The sequence below is a fragment of the Phocoena sinus genome, chromosome 17 (genome assembly GCF_008692025.1).
Source record: "Phocoena sinus isolate mPhoSin1 chromosome 17, mPhoSin1.pri, whole genome shotgun sequence".
In the NCBI taxonomy this organism is placed as follows: domain Eukaryota; kingdom Metazoa; phylum Chordata; class Mammalia; order Artiodactyla; family Phocoenidae; genus Phocoena; species Phocoena sinus.
Window position 1 is genome coordinate 18,354,166 of NC_045779.1, and position 15,050 is coordinate 18,369,215.

The following is a 15,050-nucleotide window of genomic DNA, read 5'->3' on the forward strand; positions in this document are numbered from 1 at the left end:
GGTCTGGAAAGTGAGTTTAGAAGGCATCTATTCCAGGATGCTTCTTTCTTCTTAACCAAAAGTATTACATATTAATGATAGGCACAGACAATTCTTAAGACTTCTAATCCATACCAGAAGTGTGAGCTTAGTTAACACTATCTCAAAATAATCTATACTAAAAGACTTCACTTTAAGTAATCAACACACTGTGTGTGTGTGTATTACACCCTGTTTGTCTCCCTGCCCCCTCACACATTCATATGTTGAAGCCCTAACCCCCAATGTGATGTTACTGGAGGTGTGGCCTTTGGGAGATAGCTTAGATTAGTTCACGAGGGTGAGACTCTCACGATGGGCTTAATGCTCTTATGAAAAGAGGAAGAGACACCAGAGTTCTCTCTCTCCAGGTGCATGCACTGGGGAAAGGCCATCTGTGAGCCAGGAAGGTGGGCATCACCAGAACCCAACCATGCTGGCACCCTGATCTTGGACTTCCAGCCTCCAGAACCACAAAAAATAAATGTCTATTGTGTAGGCCACTCCGTCCATGGTACTTTGTTTTAGCAGCCCAAGCTGACTAATACACACGCTTAAACACAGAAAGAGACAGCTCGTTGAGGGTGCTGCCTAGGCCACGTGGCGAGAGGGCCCTATGTAATACCCTGGTCACATTCTCTTCTTTAACCCATGACCAGTGACCCCCACAACGGACAAACATCACTGGAAATTAAAAACAAAATAAGCATCTTGATGGAGAGGAAACTGAAACAGTGGGGAAATGAGCCATACATAGAGTTTCCCCATCATTCTCCACCATGTCCAACTCCCCACTACCTGCTCAGTGATCCTCCAAAGTCTCACCTCGGCTTTCCGGGCTTAAAAACCTGATTTCATCAGCACTTTGAAGCAGAGCCATCCCTTGGGGCAGTCTCACATCACCAAAGCTCACAAGACTGATGGTTGACACCAGAAGACCAATTCATCAGTTCACAATGAGCAAGGTAAATGTCACAGAGGCCTGAGACCTGCACTGATGACCACCAGTGCGTGCTCTCCCTGTTGGCAGACCTCCACGAGAAGCTCAACGAAAATCAGAAGGTTAGTGGTGGATGTGGAATCAAGACAGAGGCATGAGATGAATCAAGTATCTAATGGCACCATGCTGAGCTAACCTGATGCATCCGTTTCTTCCCTCGGATGCTCTCGCCAGGAAAGCCACACACAGCTGGTAACGGTTCCCCGCATCCCTCCCCATCGCAGAAACGTCCTTGCCAATGCAACTGCAGTACTCCAAGGCTTTGGGCCATGGGTTTGCTCTCCTCTAGGTAGCATTTGGATGGGCACTGCCTATTTTTGCCTCTGTGACTCTTTCTTCTATACTACTTTGGGGGGTGACCGAGTCTTCAGAGGTTTCAATACACTCAATCAGGTTACAAGGAAATCTTGCTATGCTACAGCCATGCTGTCACTTACGATCACTTTATACACATCTGTGCAGTCTCATGGGCTCATTTTAACTCCTGGAGGGCAACCTCATTTCTAAGTTCTTGGGGGACAACTCACCGTGTCACTCATACTCATGGCAATTTAGGTTTCTGGGTACTATGCAATTATCTACATACACATTCATACACATCCATTGGTATGCTTTTTCTTATATGTTACGACTTGGCCCTTTGAGTGATAGAGCCATTCTACATGGCTACGTTTTTTTTGTAGTTTTAAACTAAACTATAGAATAATACAGTTTTGAACTAAAAGTAGAAGACTGAACTAAGATGGGAAATATCTGAAAATACCGCCAGCTCCTGAAAAGAGGTAACTTACTATGAAAGTGTTCGAAATATAAGCTATGACAGACATCTTTCTTTCCCCAGGGTTAACAACTTCTATATAAGACACATCCATTCCAAACAAAGGGAACATTTGTATCTGTGATATGTAAATTAAACAAGCAGCCAGACTCAGAAAAAGTACTTGAAAGCCCTTTCAGAAATGTCTGTCTGATTTGATCACCCTGTAAATGCAGAGTGGAAAGCATGAGTTATGCTCCCGTGAGAAGATCAATACTCAGTACAGAAAAGGCTTTCTATACAGTTGTCGAAGGAAGCGTTGGCTGCGGGTCAAAGGGGATTGCAGCCGCTGCCCTTAGCTCCTGTCTCAAACAGACCCCTTGTCATCTCGTGCTACTGTGATATACTCATTACTGACAGCTTGCTTATATGAAGCTGTTTTAGCTAGGAAAGGGTGGAATTACATTTTCCCACAATATGTTTTCCCCCCTCAAATGCTTTCACATCATAAAAAGCTTTTAAAACCATTTAGCCTGGAAAACTGAGATGACCTCCCATATCATTTACCTCTTGTTAACACCTAATAGCAAGCTACAGGGACCCTATTCCCCAACAGAATTAACAACAGAATCAAGAAATGACCATCTGCAGACAACAGCAAGTTTGTTTGCTTCCAAAGCAGCTCAAGCCCAGGGCTGCTATGTGAAGCTGCACCGTCTCCTGACTGCTGAGCTGCTCCCAAAAACTGCACTGCTGGGGAGGAAAAAGATGATCCCCCCTGGGTGGCTAAATCCCCTCCCCAGCTCTCACACCCTAGGACAGGTAGCTGCTAATATGTGTGAGTTGCCAGAAGAGTGTTTATTCCTACTGCAAAAAATGGAAAATTTCCCTTTCCTAATAAAATACACATGCGTATTAAATGATTTAAATCCCACCCAGAGGTTTAGAAAGGATGCACACAAAAGAAGACACCCATTATCACTGGTCACCTCCCTTGGAGCTGAACCAGTACAGAAGTCGCTCTGTGGTAACTCAACTCAGCAACGGGACTGGGCCCCTCCCTAAGCTCTCCTCCTAAAAACAGTCTTGTTAACATGGCCTTTTACAGTCTTCATTCTTTGCAGGAAAAAAAAAAAAAAAATCCTGTCATTTCCTTTTCATTCTCCCATCCCTTATTATAGCCCCGTTCCGAGCTTTTAGAATACATGGACACTTGGTCTTCTATTCACTGTGACTTACCTTGTTCATGTAGTCACACTAATGCCCTGTGGGTTCCAATATTATGTCACCTTCACTGGAACCAAACAGGTATTGGACACGTGTGTTGTGCAGGGTGCTACTTATCCAGCATGATTAACAGAAACCAATGTGAAAAAACTCTTTACCAAGACAATATAAACGTCGAAACTTAGAATTTAGAACATTTCTTTTAGTCTCTCTTGCCCAGAGATCTGTTGATCCTGCAAATCAACAGGAAGATGCTGTTTCTAAAACAATGGAGAAACATATAATAAAAAGGTGGTGACTGCCATTTTGTTAACACCAGTATATTGAAGGGATGGAAGCAGTCTACTAGGAGACCACTAAGAAGTGAGGTAACTATTGAAACCCACTGTAAATATTTGTTTACTGCTATTCTATAACATCTGAGCCAGATGATCTGGAATGATTTTCTCCTCTTAATCTGTGCAGATTCATCTGTCTTTAAGTGGTATATTTCTTTACGTCCTAACCAAATTCCTTTGAGGTGTATTTAAAAAAAAAAAAAGTCGCAGTACTTACTGGCTCTTCTCTTATTGCTAACGTGATGGTTCCAGGTGCTTCTGATTTTGAGGTATCTGTGTTAGCACCTGAGATGGTCCCCAACACACTAACACAATTTCTTAAATACTTCTCTTTTAGATTCCTGTCTTGTTTACTGCTATCAGCTCAAAGTCTGTTGCTGGGGGGTGGGCAGAGGCACCGGGGAAGAAGCCAAATCCCCAGCGCTAACACTCAGGCTCCAGGCACGTGTTACTCTAAGCTCCCACTTGTTTTGTAGTGTTGCTGAAATTCATGGGGCACAGACCTTTGGATTAAAAGGAAAAGAAGGAAAAAAGGAAACCAGAGGCAATGCTCCTACCCCTCCCATCACAGGTCACCTGTCCTACCTGGCTGGTAGAAGTCAGGTGACAGCTCTCTGGCCACAGCTCTCGCGATGTCACACTCCTGGCGGGCAGCCAGAGCAGCCTGGTCGGCGGCGTCAGCTTTGGCTCTTGCGTGCGCGGTCCTACAGGAGCACAAAGGGCGCGTCAGCAGGGGCGGCACCTAGTTAATTACACAGGACGGGCAAACGGTCTACGGGGCAGGCAGGGCCTGAAAAGAAATGCTAACCGTGATCCTCGCCCCACATCTGCAACAGAAAGTTGTGAGACATCATACTGTTGTGAGACATCAATGGAAATCAAGCGGATGAAATCACCTGTGAATTGCCTCAATCTTTCTTTCAAGGTTAATGGAAGTATAACCAGTTGTATGAAAGTATAACAAGTTCTGCACAGCTTAAGGCAAAGCCCGGTGTTCAAGACTTAGAGGATGAAATCCCCCGTTGACTTTGGTTGGCGTTCCCCCTCCCCGCCCCCCGACCATGGAGAGTAGAATTAGAACATGTGAATTAATACAGGGCTCATGGATTTAATGTCTATGGTAGAATCAATACAAGGATTTGATTAAGAAAGATCTGCCCAGTGGTGTGCTGGTAAAGTAGCTCTCTGGGGGAAAAAACAGTAAAACTGATTTGTAGCACTGACTGATTTCCGTGGTGTCCACGCTCCCAACGTGGCCGAGTCACACTATCAGCGTGACTGCTGAATGTGTAGTTGGAAACAGACGCACACCATGGGCTCCCCCCCAGCCTGTAGGAGCAGGCCCAGTGGTCTGCGGGAAGAATGTGCTCAGGAGGCTTCCAAGGAGTCCATTTAGTTGTTCTTTAAGCATGTTTCTTGTGTGAAACCGAAAGCAGGTGGAGAGGTGGAGCGGGAAAGAGGAAAGGGATCTCTTTCTGTCTTCCTTCTCCCCGGCCCGTCCTCACCCACTGAAACCGCTTATCTTTCTAGAGGACAAGGGCCAGGGAGAGGGCAGCAGGGATAGGAATGGGGCTCCTTATGGCAAGGCAGGGGGACTGATGTCTGCCTGCCCAGGAAGAGGACATTTGGAGGCTGAGACTTTGGGTCATCCTCTTCCAAAGGAGGAGATCTTATCCAGCTAGTATTTAGACAATTTTCATGGGCACCTGCTTCTTATAATTTTGTGGACTATTTTCTTTTATTAGCGCTAGGCAGGGCTATAGATAACTAGTGGTAAAAGCTTAAGGGGAGTCTAAAAGAGGTGTGCCTGCAGGCCTTTCAGAGACAGCAGGAGAGGAAGTTGGGAAATGACATCACGCCCTAGCTGGTCTTAGGAGAGAAAACCCAGGTGGCATCTGGAGGAGGCCAGCAGACGGGATTCCTGGAACTAGACTGCAGGCAGAAAAGACGGGGAAAAAGGGGTCTCACCTGAGACTGTGGGGCTAACTGGGGGAGGTCCCATTTCACTCCTACTTAGGACCCAGCTGAGCCTGGAGATCTGATGTACTAGAATATAAGTGTAAGGGAGACTTTTTATTTTGGGCATTTTTAAATTTTTGGTGCTCTACTATACTCCCAAGGCACAGAACAATGCCTGGTACATAGTATTTACTGAGGGCCCACTTTATAAATAAAGGAATGGTAAATAAATAAAGGAATGTCCTTTGGAACAGCTGGGTAGTTACTTAAAAATAAATGGATTGACAAAACCACAGAGACAGTAAAAAGACCAGTGATTGCCAAGGGTTCAAGGTGAAAGTGGGTGAGGGATGAACAGGTAGATCTAAAGGGATATTTAGGGGAGTGAAACTATGCTGGATAATCCTCTACTGGGGGATACATGACATCATGCTTTTGTCAAAACCCACTGAATTGTACAACACAAAGAGGGAACCCTACTGTCAAGTATGGACTTTAGAGTTAATACTAACGTTCCACATTGGTTCATCAGTTGTACCAAATGTACCCACTGATGCAAGATGTTAATAACAAGGGTAACTGGGTGTGGGCAAAGGATGTATATGGAAACTGTACTTTCTCCTCAATTTTTCTGCAAACTTAAAACTGCTCTAAAAAAATAAAGTCTATTAATTAAAAATGAATGAATCAAATTCTAATCATCAAAATGGTCACTTACGAATCTTGGACGATGTTTTAGATGATCTCTGTCTACAGGGTAGGGAGTACAGAGGCAAAATCAAGGGGTTAAGAACATATTCCTAAAACACCCAGCTGTGGTAACCCCTGCAAGGGAGCCATCACTGATGCCGCTTTAGTCCCATGGTTGTGCTGAGACTCAGTGGATGCCCTCTCTTATGTCCTTTCAGTTTCTCAGAATCTCAGCTCATTTTTTCCCAGAATTATTTTCCATTTTATCTGCTATTCTTAGCTAGAGCCTAATTATGTCTAGGCACCATAATTAATGAAGCCACAAGAGTACAGTTATCCTATCCTATAATAAAACCTGATAGCCCTTCGATGATAAACTTACAAAACTCAAGCACCATTTATTCCGAAACAATCACAACCCACCACCACGGAGTGGAATAAAATGGTAGTAGTATTTCCACCACTTTTGACAACACGCTAAACTGGAGAAGAGACAAATGTAGATGAACCTTTCTGCAAATATATTTTGGAAGCACAGCATCAGTGAAGCCTTAACCCTTTACTTTTTTACTTGTTCTTTCCTGTAAGACCAGACGAGGAGGGGGGACTTTTCCATCTAGCACCCCTCCCTGTGTCAGTGCTCCCGCATGGCTGGCACGATGGTCAAAACCACATTCAAGCCTGAAACTACGTATCTGCTCAGGAGATTTTGGTAGCCCTGGACCTGATAACAAGAAGTAGAAGAGAACAGGAAGCCATCTGAGTTTGCTGTCATCAAAAGTGTTGTGTGGGGCTTCCCTGGTGGCGCAGTGGTTGGGAGTCCGCCTGCCGATGCAGGGGACACGGGTTCGTGCCCCGGTCCAGGAAGATCCCACATGCCACGGAGCGGCTGCGCCCGTGAGCCATGGCCGCTGAGCCTGCGCGTCTGGAGCCTGTGCTCCACAACGGGAGAGGCCACAGCAGTGAGAGGCCCGCATACCGCAAAAAAAAAAAAAAAAAAAAAAAAAAAAAGTGTTGTGCAGCCAACCCATTAAAACATCTTGATTTTGCCCAGGGAAAAATCTGGGCTTGACCCTGGCCCACGTTATTCATGTGCTCCAATCCCAGGCTCAGTTCTGGAGCAACACACGACCCCTTTAATCACCCAACGGGTAAGACATGCCATTGTTCATGGCTTGGGGGGAGGGGGGTTTGGGCTAGTCATTCTGGGGAGACAGGTGGAAAAAACTCCAAGTGGATGCCTGGCTGCTACATGTAGCTGGTCACATGGAAAACATACGCACCAACAAGGAGCATGCCTGCGAGCCCAAGAAGCCTTTCATTTGTTCCAAAGACTGCTGACATCCATCAATCTTCAGACCCTCAGGAATCTCCAAATACCATTATCATCATCTATACTTTCTCACATAAAATGCAGCAAAAAGTAAGTGAAAAGCAACATCTTTCAGTTAGGCATCAGTGGTAGACTTTCTTTTAGGGTCCTATTACAAATAAACCAAAATTTTGTAGAGAGTTACTATTTTGGGGTAAAGAGATACAGAGAGGCCTGGGCAACTGGCTAAGCTGGTACAGCAGGTAGGTGACCCCCTCTTGGACATCAGCCCTGCAAAGGTCACTCGGCAACAGCTGAAACAGTAAATGTGGAATTTTTTAATTAATTAATTTTATTTATTTATTTTTGGCTGCATTGGGTCTTCGTTGCTGTGCGTGGGCTTTCTCTAGTTGCAGCAAGCGGGGGCTACTCTTTGTTGGGGTGCGTAGGCAGTGACTTCTCTTATTGCAGAGCACGGGCTCTAGGTGCGTGGGCTTCAGTAGTTGTGGCACGTGGGTTCAGTAGTTATGGCTCGTGGGCTCTAGAGCACAGGCTCTGTACTTGTGGCACAGGGGCTTAGTTGCTCCGCGGCATGTGGGATCTTCCCGGACCAGGGCTCGAACCCGTATCCCCTGCATTGGCAGGCAGATTCTTAACCACTGCACCACCAGGGAAGCCCAATGTGGAATTTCTGAATGGCAGGCATCACCTGTACTTAAGAACTTAACTACAACTTGTTTCTTTCCAATCAGTAATTTGATGAGAATCTGAGTTTCTTTTTTCTTTCGTGACTAAAATGGTGTTTCACGAACTCTCAAGTCACCTTACTCAGAACAAAATGGTCTGGCTTTCCCAGTTTTTCTTAAACATAACAGTGCTTTTTTTTTGTTTTTGTTTTTGTGGTACGCGGGCCTCTCACTGTTGTGGCCTCTCCCGTTGCGGAGCACAGGCTCCGGACGTGCAGGCTCAGCGGCCATAGCTCACAGGCCCAGCCGCTCCGCAGCCTGTGGGATCTTCCTGGACCGGGGCACGAACCTGTGTCCCCTGCATCGGCAGGCGGACTCTCAACCACTGCGCCACCAGGGAAGCCCTAACAGTGCTTTTAAAAAAAAGAAGCATATAAACAATACACTGAACACGCCCAGCACATAGGCCTACTACTAATAAGGTAGATGCAAGTCCCTTAGACGTCTGTCCCAACTTCTTTCAATCTTTTATATACCTATTCACTGACGCAGCTGATAAAGATTTTCATCTAGAATGGACAAGGATTTTGCTAAAGATAAAACTGTATACAATACTTATACTTTTCTATTTCTACTTATTACATATTTTCTTCCCAACAAAAAATGGCTTCAAAAAATATGCTGATTTTTGATGTCTTTTAAAATTTGTTACTTACTAAGTCAAAGTTAAGTTTCCTGACCTGACTCTGAAAATTTGATGGCAGAGGCTGTCATCTAGTTGGTTCAGGAGCTGTACATGTGATTTGCTTTGATACCCATATATTTAAAGAAAATTCTTAGCAACATTTAAAAACAAGAGCAATTGGACTTCCCGGGTGGTGCAGTGGTTAAGAATCCGCCTGTCAGTGCAGGGGACATGGGTTTGAGCCCTGGTCTGGGAAGATCCCACATACCGCGGAGCAACTAAGCCCATGCGCCACAACTATTGAGCCTGTGCTCTAGAACCCACGAGCCAAAACTACTGAGCCTGCGTGCCACAACTACTGAAGCCCACGCACCTAGAGCCCGTGCTCCGCAACATGAGAAGCCTGCGCACCACAACGAAGAGTAGCCCCCGCTCGCCGCAACTAGAGAAAGCCTGCGCGCAGCAATGAAGACACAATGCAGGCAAAAAAAAAAAAAAAAAAAAAAAAAGAGAGCAATTGTACGTAAGACTCCAAACATCAGTGAACGGCAACCCCATTCGTCCAGTTGCTCAAGCTCAGACCCTGTGAGCCATCCTGGTTGCCTCCCTTTCTCTCACACACCACACCCACGGTCAGCAAGGCAGCCGGCAGGACCTTCAAAATACACACCCGACCCCGCGTGTCTCCTTCTCATCACCGCTCCTGCCCAGGTCACATCTCACTGGGTTCCTGCAAAGGCTGAACCGATCTCCCTGCTTCTGTCCTTGCAGCCTGCCATTCTATTTCCCTTCTGGTTTTCTTGAAATTGCCTGACAATAACCAAAATCCTTTCCTGGGTTATGGCATCATGTGCAAGAAAATGCCAAAAAATGACCTTAGTTAGCCTTCCTTTTGGACTGTGACATTATTCACTTACGAGAGACCTAGACTGGCAAAAACCAATTATCTTGTGTATACAGTGGGAGCCCTTTTAAAGAAGAAATCAGTCTGTTAAGCAAGGAATACTCTCGATAGGAACAAGAACTAGGTGTCTCCACAGCTCTCAGCTAAAAAGCAAAGGCATAATGTCTGAGTTCCTGTACCGGAAAGAAACTGGTCTCTCAGTATCGATCTGCTTCTCTGGTCAGACCAACCCCACGAGACTCAGCATACACTCCTCCTGCTAAGGCACAAACGGCCCCCTTAGCTGCTTCTCCGGACTTCTGACTTTCCATCTCTCACACACATACCTATTCACTGGCACAGCTGAAGAAGATTTTAATCTGCAATGGACAGTGATTCAGCTAAAGCTCAGTAAATGTGGTTTAGGAAGACTACTTCTTGCGGGTCCAATCTTTACGTTTATTAGTTCTTGAATGTTAATTTTCTTCCTACGTTGCTTTTTTGTTTTGTAAAAGACAGGACCCGGAATAATAACTTCAAGACTGTGTTCTTAGGTCCTGGTTAAAAACAAGTTATAGCTTCAGCAAATAGTTGTCTTTTTTTGCCAGGGTGGTCCACTGCTTCCTTTTCTAAAAGCATTATCAAGTTATTTAGATATACAATGTAAATTTAGGGGCATGGCATCCCCACTGAAATCTGGTATTTGACCTTTCAAGGGCCCAAACTCTTGCAGAGGTATGACGACACAGGCTTTGAAAGTGTGGGTAGCCAGAGACCAGGCTGAGGCCAGTCTAGTCACAGATGATTCTTGTCTATGAGATCAGAAGTTAAACCACATTACTTTAGCAATCTTAGAGATGCCTTCTTAGAATCATAATTCATACCATGCCCTTGGCCTGTTTTCAAGGGGAGATAGGAGGATGAACCATGATATCCAAGATAGGATATGAACCAAGATTCATGTGAAGCATGTGAAATGCTGTCCATTATGTGTATCACTGTCATGTTCATAAAGATCTGGGCAATACATTCCTCAAAGTTTAGTGTCAGGAAAAATCTGGTCTATGATGATATACTGGCGTGCTTCCTTGCACAATGAGAACTACAATGAGAACTACGTTATCTATTGTTTCTCTTTTTGTTACAGCTACCGGGATACCTGGAGTATAATTATCCTCAATCGTATGTGCATGGTTATCTTCTCTAAAGACATGGCTTTAACATTCCCTGGTCAGAAATGCTACTATGTATGTGACTTATAATGCCCTGAAAATCCTTTTTGGAAACTGGCAGGATATTGAAAAAAATTACTTGTTATACTAAGTTTTCTGAACTTCAGCCCCTCGTAGTGTGTGAATGCTTAGGGACATACGTGATAACTTGGGGACATCAGAGCCTACTATGCAGCTTCCTTTACACAATTTTTTTCTATATTCAGAACATTTTCAAGCTTGGAAAATAAGTCCTCATTCTTAAGTACTTTACAGGCTTTATTCCCTAACATTTTATCAAACTTAATAAGCTTAAAGGCTATATTCTCTGGATAGGCCGGGTCAAAAGCACATTTCTAATCCTCGGCTGGAATATGCCAAATAATTGGCTATCTTCTACTTTATCCTGAGTTTTATAAAACTTATCTAAAATTTACCTTGCCATATAATTTATGTATTTAGAAAAACCTGATGTAAAAACAAATTTAAGGGATGTTTTATTCTTGAAATAATTTTTCAAGGAAAGTCCTTTTAATGAGGGTTATTCTACAGGTCAAAAACATTACCACTAAATAAGACTAAAATTTCATTTTATGGGAGAAAATATTTGCTGATCATATATCTGATAATGGGTTAGTATTCAGATTATATAAAGAACTCTTACAACTTAATAAGAACAACAATTAAAAAATAGGCAAAGGGGGCTTCCCTGGTGGCACAGTGGTTGAGAGTCCGCCTGCCGATGCTGGGGACACGGGTTCGTGCCCGGGTCCGGGAAGATCCCACATGCCGCGGAGCGGCTGGGCCCGTGAGCCATGGCCGCTGAGCCTGCGCGTCCAGAGCCTGTGCTCCACAACGGGAGAGGCCACAACAGTGAGAGGCCCGCATACCGCAAAAAAAAAAAAAAAAAAGGCAAAGAACCTGAATAGACATTTCTACAAAGGAGATATAAATGGCCAATAAGCACATGAAAAGGTGTTCAACATCACTAACCATAAGGGAAATACAAATCAAAACCATAATGAGATGCTACCCCACACCCACTAGGATGGCTACCATGAAAAAAAGCACCCAGAGAAGCAGCCGCATAGCACAGGGAGATCAACTCAGCGCTTTGTGACCACCTAGAAGGGTGGGATAGGGAGGGTGGGAGGGAGATGCAAGAGGGAGGAGATATGGGGATATATGTATAGCTGATTCACTTTGTTGTACAGCAGAAGCTAACACACCACTGTAAAGAAATTATGCTCAAATAAAGATGTTAGAAAAAAAAGAAACCACCCAGAAAGTAGTAAGTGTTGGCAAGGATGTGGACAACTTGTAAACCTTGTGCACTGCTGGTGGGGATGCAAAATGGTACAGCTGCTGTAGAAAACAGTATGGTGATCCCCGCAAAATTAAAAACAGAATTACCATATGATCCACCAATTCAACCCCTAGGTATATACCCCCTAAAATTGAAAGCAGGGTCTCAGAGAGATATCTGTACCACCATGTTCATAGTGGCATTATTCACAATAGCCCAAAGGCAGAAACAACCCAAGCGTCCATCAATGAAAGAATGGATAGACAAAATGTGGCCTAAACATACATGGAATGTTATTTAGCCTTGAAAAGGACGGAAATTCTGATGCGTGCTACATCATGGATGAACCTTATGCTAAGTGAAAGAAGCCTGTCACAAAAGGACAAACATTGTATGATTCCATTCATAGGAGGAACCTAGAACAGTCAAATTCCTAGAGTCAGAAAGTAGAAGGGTGGTTGTCAGAGGCTGGGAGGAGGGAGAACAGAGAGTTGTTATTTAATGGGTATAGAGTTTTAGTTCCGCAAGATGAAAAAGTTCTGGAGATTGGCTGCAGAACTATGTGAATGCACTTAACACGACGCAGCTGTACACTTAAAAATGGTTTAGGATGGCAAATTTTGTTATGTCTATTTTACAATTAAAAATTTAAAAAAAAATCACCCATGAACAAGTATTTCTAGAACATCCTATGTGTCCAGAGGAAGTGAGGAGAAAAGACCAAAGGTTGGGCTCTCAGACGAGAAATTGCTTCACTAATCCCAGCCAGGGTAAGCTAAGTCTAGTGAGGGGAATGGCGGTAAGAAAAGGAAGAGCCGAAGGACACTTTAAGGAAAAAAGTGTCAGAACTTTGAAACACGAGGGAAGCCTCCACATCTGTTTTTCCAGCTCTTAACATAAAGCCTGGCCCAGAGGCTGTGCTCAACAAATATTGGTGGAATAAATACATAGGTAAGAAGGAGAGAAACATAAAAGCTCACCCCAAGGTTGCTAACTTGGTGTCCAGGTGAATGGCTTTACTACAGAAATTGTACAGGTGGGAAGGAGAGACAGTTTGAAGGTGATGACAAGCTCAGTTTTAGACAAGTAGGATTTTACACGACACAAGCATTGCGATTTGGAAATACAGGGCTGCAGTGCAAAGTTAAGGGTCAAGGTTAGCAACAGGAATGTGGGCATCGTGGTCACAGACGATGAGCTCACAGAAGATCGATGAGCCCATCAAATACGTAAGTTCTTGGATACATTGTTCTTGGATAAATCCTGTGCTCCTCATAGGAGTTAAGCGGGCCAGATCTGAATTTGTCTGTTCTCTAGGGGAGCTGCACTGATCGGCTGATTTTGGAGCAGTTAGAATTAACAAGTGCAGTTAAGAGTCTGAGAGAGGGATCGTTTGTCAATCCTGTGATGTGCTGGAGAAAGTGAGGGCTGAGATGAGAACCTCCGGGAGGGCAGTTCTAACAAGAAGGCCACTGTAGGAGCCAGACTGAAGGGGGTCGGTGAGGAAGGAACAGAGGAAATACAGGAAGCAGGTGTGGGACACATGCTGGTGATTTCTGACCCAGAAAGGAAGGTGGAAATTTGGACAGTAACCGGGAGGATTAGCTGGGCCAAGGGAAAAAGACACTTTACTTGTATCGGTAAGAGCTGATCCTGTTGGAAGGTGGGAAGAAAGATGCTCAGAGAACAGAAGAAAATGAAGGAGCTTTGAGAAGGGAACAACCATTGGAGTCGGGTCCTAGATGAAGCAAAAGAAAGGAAACAGGAAAAAAACATAAGGACAGTGATGGGTTGATCCAATGTTTTAAAATTATTTAAAGGATTCTAAGCTTGAAAGAGACAGAGAGTACTTTGGGCTTTGGAAACCAGACAGACCTGGGTTTACACCCCAGTTTATCACATCCTGGCTGTGTCACTTTTGCCTCAGTTTCCTTACCTGTAAAACGGGGATGATATTACCTTGTAGAGATGCTCTGGATCAGAAGTGATTTATATGAAGTACTGAGTACTAACGTAGAGAGAGTATTTAGTTGACAAATGGCCATTACTAGTCCTTGGCTGAAATTTAGGGCTGGTAGGGAAAACCTGGGTGCTTAAAGAGGTGAGGATTTGGAATCAGCACTGCACAAACGTTCTAAGGAATGGAAGAAAGGGAAACTGGAATTGCTGAACAGCACTGGGAAGACCTGATCTCAGGCCAACGTGATTCAGCATCTTCCTCTGGCAGGGGTCCCTTTTCTGAGAGAAGCAAAAAAGGAAGAAGGGGCCATTGATGCAGGGTAGAGATCTGAGCAAGGAGGATGGAAATGCACCCATCACAGAGCTTTGGGTAGGAGGAAGGGCACAAAGCCAGTGATAGATGCTGGACCAGATGAAATACAAAGGGTTAAGTTAGGATCCAGTGAACAATGTGAAGTGAATCTGATGACTGTAAAGTCATATAAACGCAGACTATTATTACAGTTATTACCGTTTTAGGTGCTTTTTGCTTAAATAAGGCTTCTTTCCTATGGCAAATTTCATAGAAATGGCCTATTCTGAGTAAATCTGGCTTACTACTAAAGGGTGTATCTTTAGTTCAAGTTATCAGCCAGCAGCCTTTTGGTAACAAAAGGCAGGTCAAATTATTTCAAAATGGATGCATATTCTATAAAACGAAATTAGATGTAATCATGGCTCCATTTCTTTTCAGTGCTGTAACAGAAACATCTGGATGTGCCTGAAAAAGAACTTCACAACCTTCGGGATCTGGGTCGTGATGAGAATTGACGAGAATTGTCAGGTCAAGGCTGTTTTTATTTCCATGTCAGTGCTGTTATGCATTTTGTCCTTTACCAGTGGTCACTGTGGCGAAAGATTAAAGTATGACTAGGAGCAATGTAAGACTACCTAGTGGTCGAAGCACATGATGGCAACCAGCAGTGTTCAGCCGAGGGACTGATGGGCTCCAGTGACTGGGTCACGGGCAGACCTAGCTT

At 44.2% G+C, this 15,050-nt stretch overlaps 1 protein-coding gene and 1 long non-coding RNA gene across 5 annotated transcripts in view; one reads left to right on the forward strand and one right to left on the reverse strand.

Annotated features, from left to right (window-relative positions):
• Positions 1 to 15,050, forward strand: part of LOC116742309 — a 190,988-nt gene that overhangs the window by 173,941 nt on the left and 1,997 nt on the right. Inside the window, exon 6 of the long non-coding RNA XR_004346413.1 lies at positions 14,765 to 14,877. This is a non-coding gene — a long non-coding RNA (uncharacterized LOC116742309). The remainder of the gene's footprint in view (positions 1 to 14,764; positions 14,878 to 15,050) is intronic.
• Positions 1 to 15,050, reverse strand: part of JPH1 (junctophilin 1) — an 80,680-nt gene that overhangs the window by 16,130 nt on the left and 49,500 nt on the right. For all 4 annotated transcript variants that reach the window (XM_032609711.1, XM_032609709.1, XM_032609708.1 and 1 more), the window contains exon 3: positions 3,926 to 4,044. In XM_032609711.1, coding sequence (XP_032465602.1) covers positions 3,926 to 4,044 — 119 coding nt within the window. The remainder of the gene's footprint in view (positions 1 to 3,925; positions 4,045 to 15,050) is intronic.